Here is a 6,000-nt window from a genome sequence, read left to right as displayed (position 1 = left end):
CTAGATTTTGAAAATACACAGCCGGAAAAAATCTGCCACTTCCTTACAGAGCCCCTCCTCCAACACACACGAACGCGCACATGACCAATGAGGGCACGAGATAAGTTTGTGCCCCGATGGAAGGCTGACAGGCAGGTAGGCCATCCAGTTATTTTAGCCGGGCCGGCTAAAATGATTGGTCGTACTTTTTACAGTATTACGGCTTCCACAGATGACATTTTTTTATGGATTTTTTGTCAAAGCACTTCAGATATTTATTGCTATCAGGATGTAAAGAGCATTCCATGGAATATAACAAAAAGTGTATCTCGAGCCGGTTTCTCAAACTTACCTACCCCACCTTTAAGTATTAATACAAGTTGAAACTGAATTTTCTCTGCATGAGCTTGGATACATGAGAACAGCCTTCACAGAAGGCGTTCAGATGAAAGCAAACATTAGATATTCTGCCACTGCAAATTCAAACAGTATGACAGAAAAACGTTAATTTAACATGTTTACTTCTTCCACAACCCGTTGAGTTATGTATGAGCCCTCTTTTAAAGTGTGTATCGTACAATTTAGTTATTTATTGGACATTAGGAAACAAGTTTTTCCAACACATGTGTTCATTACATGTCACGTTATGATGGCAACAAAACAAATGAATTAAATACAAGAAAATGCCTTGTATAAAGGTAGGCTATATGTAGATTTGGCAATTGTAAAAACTGTTTCCTCTCTACTCAATTGGTTTTCTGCATCTTGTGTAGTTGAGATCGAAATAAAGGCGTAGGTAAAACATTCGTGTGGTCTCCCCCACACACGTTATGTCCCTCGCCAAATTTGCTATCATGACTTTACAGTCATGATAGCAAATTGATAGCATGCCATCGCATGATAGTCTCTCGTTCTTTTTTTATATAAAAAGGTTTATTGCTAAAGGAAACACAAGACAAAATAGCCAGCAAAGCAGAAGAAAGAGAGATGATTACCGGATAAAGAAAATGATGATGAAAAAAAAATGATTGGATTTAAAAGATATGAATTTCATTTCTAATAAAACTTTTTTTTGTTTCCCATTTCATATATTTCAAGTACAAGATATTTTCCTTTTGGGTTTTTATATTTTAACCACTGTAATGTGTGTATTGCTGATGATAGGAATTATAAGAATGTTTCTCTTTGATCTTTTCTGATATCCTCACTAGAGGATAAGTGGGTTTTTATTTAGAGAAATACCAAAAATACTTCACAGATCTGTAAAAGACATTTAGAAGCTATGGCTCATCAACATATGACTATGGTTTGTCTTCTGCTCACTTCACTCTATATCAGGGGTCTCCAACCTTTCTTCATCTGAGAGCTACTTTCAAAAAATGAAAGTGGCCAAGAGCTACTTGCATCACATCGCTTACATTTATTCACATAGCCCTCATCAGTTGAATTAAGCTATACTTTTGTACACGTGTGAAATTGCAATACCTAAAGCTTATCAAAAATAAGGTCCAAGAAAACGTGTGATTTCTCACATATTATTATGGCCCACATAATAAGTACATCACTGAACATTCACATAAGTGTCCTTAATCACCACCTTACAAGCATTTCACTCTTTTGTTAGTGAGATTAATGGCACTGCATACAGTCCACCATAGAGGTGTATGCTGGACCCACTTAGGTTCACTTAATAGAGTCATTTAAATGTTCATCAGTCGGTCTTGTTCTGTATTTAGATTTCATTCATGTCAGAAAAAGCTGCTTCACAAAGGTATGTAGAACAGAACCAAATAAAGCAGACATTTTCAGTGCTGCTTGGTGAATGTTCTTATAGTTTTCTGGGTCTACAAGGCTCCAGAAATGTTGTGAGTTTTGCTGAGACTTAAGCTGAACATTATTTTGGAGATCTCCACAGGATTGACACTGAACAGTTGTTCAGCCATCTTTTTCTTCTTCTTCTTCGTCTTGACATTAAATTATAAACCATAATAAATCAATTGTATAGGTCTAGCCTCCCTATATCTGTGTGTGAAAATGGTTCCATCCTCAAAAACAAAAAACTAATACTTCTGCAGTCTAGCTGCAGCTTCTAGCTACGGTCTTCTGTTAAAAAAAAGACACACATGACTTGAGTCTGAAAACAGCAGGAGTATTTACAATAGCATTATAAAAACAAAAATAGTGCATGTGGGTGCACACTTACATTCTCTGTCTTACTGTTACATAAATCCCATGAATGTATGAGATTAAGTTAGCTTCATCATATCTCAATCAGTGATTAAGTGAATATATAAAGTTTCTATCGGGTCACTATCAGCCTGTCACTCATTATTTTCAGGGAGGGGGCGGGGTTTGGAGGAACGGAGAGGAGACGGTGATCGCGGAAGCTTTCCTCCTGCCTTCACAAACTTTACACAAGTATTTATCAACTGAAAATAGCAAGAGGACATTCATACTCTGCAATCCAAGACTTGATTAAATCCACCAAAAACCTGACATGACGATAACGAGTGTTTTTCAAAAAACACAAATCCCTCCCTGTGTGTCTCTGAGGCGCAGCGACAGGGCCTGATTCAGAGCGGGTCATTCTGCTGTTGGTTCTGGACTGGTGCTGGTGGAGAAAGCAGACTGCTCCGTGTGTGTTGTCGCTGTGCTGCTGTCACGTCTGTTCCTTGATCTCTGCGTCACCGACCATTTGATATTCGTGTGACAGAAAAAAATCTAAAATAAAAAAACGTTATTGTCCAACCGCGGCCGAAAAATCAATAAGCAACCTTACTACGCTATAATCGATAATCGAGCGGCGAGCTACTGAAAAGCTGCCCGCGAGCTACCGGTAGCTCGCGATCGACGTGTTGGAGAGCCCTGCTCTATATCTAGCATCTTGAAGTTCTTTGTACTTACTCTGAATGTGGGGTGTCTTGAAATGCATATGGCTTGTAATCTTACTGCTTTCTTTACAATCATTTAAGTTATTTTATGTTAACATGTATTAAGCATGAGCATATTATATCTTCCTCTCTTGACATGATTGTTTGATTTATTTAATAAGGGGCATGTACATTAGCACAGCAGTATAGTGTTTAGAGGATGGTAGAGAGGGGGGGTCTTGTTGTAGACATGCACCTGCTCATACTGTCCCTTAATATGCAGTTTGTTTATCCCTCGATATATTATTGTGCAATGCTTTCATTGACCGTGATTGTTTGATGGTATACAATTACACACATGCATGCTCACAGACACACACGCGCCACCCCCACCACATCATGTTGAGCTTTCACCCCCCAAGGACACTGGGTGATAAAAGCTCAGGAGCACTTAGCACTGGTCCGGTGGCCGCACAATAACGCAGGAGCGCACATCTCCGTAACCGGAGCGCACGGCGGATGGGTGGATCCAAGATGACAGCAGCATCTTCTCTCTGAATCCTCATTCATTCGCCTCTTGATAGCTTTACCAACCTCTTCTGTGCTTGTAAAAGGCTGCCTCATGCGTGCTCGGTACAACTGTGGACTCCCTCGTGCGCCCTCGCTTCTCCATATGGGTTGAGAGTCAGCAGCACCGAGACCGGATGTTCACGTCCCGCGGTGCAAACTTCGGGCTGATGCAAACTTCACGGCTTTGCCCGGTATGATCGTTTGCAACTTGAACCTTAGCTGTGCGCAATCTCCAGGTGGAGGAGCCGGTGGCACGGCAGTGACGCAGGTGTACGAAGAAGTGTCCGGTTCTCTCGCTCCTCCATCCCTGAGCCCAAAGGGTCACCTGGTGGTGGCGGTGTGCCTCGGCTTCATCGGCATCTTCGGGTTCCTCAGTAACTTTCTGGTGCTCACGCTGTTCTGCCGGTACCGGGCTCTGCGCACGCCCATGAACCTCTTGCTGGTGAGCATCTCAGCGAGCGACCTGATGGTGAGCGTGGTCGGCACCCCGTTCAGCTTCGCAGCCAGCGTGCAGGGGCGATGGCTGATTGGACGCGCTGGGTGCATTTGGTACGGGTTCATTAACGCATTTTTAGGTAAGTAGCTCTTTGCGTTATCTGGCGCATGTGTCACTGGATTAAGTTTTTTTCAACAACGAGTTTCACCTTTACATCCGATGTTATTATTACTCGTCACTTCTAACAGTTTTAAAATATCAGGTTCATGTTCCCTTCTTTTCTGTAGGCTACACAATAACTCTGGGCTAAATGCTGCTAAAAGTGGGAACACCATATTGTCATTTCGACACCATGCAAACATATTTCTAATAGTCACAGCTTTCCATTAGTTCATAATGAATACATAATATTTAAATGCAGGGTTTCCCGGTTTCTTGCTGAAGCAGCTTGCAGGACTCATGAGCATAACGAAAATAACTGCAGCAACTGGCAACATGAAACTAACCCAAAACAGTATTAACTCGATTAAAACCCTGCAATTTAATTCTGCAGCTAATTCCCGTCACAATCCTATTAAGGTTGTGTGGCGTCACTACTGGTTATGTTCAGTTTGCAGCCTGCAAACTGAATATCCTGCGGAACTTACATTATTATATAATATGCTATTAACGTGTCATAATTCAATTTTTTTCCTCCGGATATAACTTTTAATGGGAAAGAAATTGAAGCAGAGGAGATGGACAAATTGTAAAACATAGAAAAACGAGTTTCTGCTTATATTACATAATACATCTGATCTGTTCAGCTCTTGACTCGATCCCTGGAGGTTGTGTCATGTCTCTAAATTTGAAGGACTGTTGACAGGGCTCTTCATCAGTGCTGGGATCAAACCTGTGACATCTGATTTTCAGGACAATTATTGTAATTACTGCCAAAGCTTGATTAATGTCAGAAACTAAGATCTCTTCTCCTTCTCATCTTTCTCCTTTACTTTTGCGTGATGTTATTCCTCTTGTATCCTTTTTGTAGTCTTCTCACCTGAAGCAAGGTGTTGTTGCTCTTAAATTGGTTGTTTTCTCTTGTGAGTGTGGACTTGCAGCAAGGTATTGTTTGTCCTAAATGAAGTCTGGACTTCTTGGACTCAGGTGTAGTTACTTCAAAATAAGTGGTTTACTGTATGGAGTGTGGCTTGCAGTAACATACCATATTCACACTTCGATATACTGACAGGGTTTTCAATCCTTCAACAACACACTGACATTCACTGTAGAAGGACATGCACAATTTATATCAATTTAGCAGTATATGGAAAGCCTGTGTACTTTCAAATTTCTCTGTGCAAGTTTAGAATAAACAAGTATCAAGCAATAACATGGCGGTGGTGGCGAATTCCATAGGGACTTGGCTTGGCAACTGCAAGGTCACCAGTTCAAGTCCCGGCACGACCAAGTGCTACCGAGGTGTCCCTGATCAAGGCACCGTTCCCTACACTGCTCCCCGGGCGCCATTAATAATGGCAGCCCACTGCTCCTAACACTATGGGTCAAATGCAGAGAAACCATTTTGTTACATAATACCTGTACTGTGTAATGACAATAAAAGTGCAACAACAAAAAAAAGAAAAACATCAAAACTGTACGAGACAGGGTCAGGCTCGCTGTGGAAAAATACCTGAATAAGATGCTTTGAATATTTAATTCTTGGCTAGGCTGATCATTTCCTAGCCCACTAGCATGAAATATTCATGTCAGAACTTGGTCAGAATTCCGAAATGTGTTTTGAAAACAAGACGCGGCTTGATTCACATTGTTCTCTGGCTTATTGAGATACTTTAAGCAATCCTAAAAATAATGTAGATGTACACTCGCTAGTCAAGAACACGTAATATTAATTATACTTTGATCAACAAAAAATGTGAGTTACCTTTTAAGAGCAGAGTTACATTTGATCCTTTCTCCACTGTGCAGAGTTCGAACTAAGTTGTGTTTTAACTGGAAAAAACTGCCTGAGGAGAAGACCTAACTTGAGTTGCATAGTATCTTCAGAGTGCACAAGTATCTCTGTATTTATATATTTTATGCATTAGCCGAGCAAACGTTTTGTAAGCAAGTGGCTTCTCAGAGTCTCTTGTTGATGTTTTTGTT

General features: G+C 40.8%; 1 protein-coding gene across 1 annotated transcript in view; it reads left to right on the top strand.

Annotated features, from left to right (window-relative positions):
* Positions 1–3,439: 3,439 nt before the first annotated feature.
* tmtopsb (teleost multiple tissue opsin b) overlaps positions 3,440–6,000 on the top strand; it is a 37,888-nt gene continuing 35,327 nt past the window's right edge. The window contains exon 1 of the mRNA XM_034149061.1: positions 3,440–3,994. Coding sequence (XP_034004952.1) covers positions 3,613–3,994 — 382 coding nt within the window. The 5' untranslated portion in view covers positions 3,440–3,612. The remainder of the gene's footprint in view (positions 3,995–6,000) is intronic.

This window comes from Trematomus bernacchii, unplaced genomic scaffold, assembly GCF_902827165.1.
Source record: "Trematomus bernacchii unplaced genomic scaffold, fTreBer1.1, whole genome shotgun sequence".
Taxonomy (NCBI): domain Eukaryota; kingdom Metazoa; phylum Chordata; class Actinopteri; order Perciformes; family Nototheniidae; genus Trematomus; species Trematomus bernacchii.
Note: the sequence above shows the minus strand (reverse complement) of the source record. Positions and strands in the feature narration are given on the sequence as shown.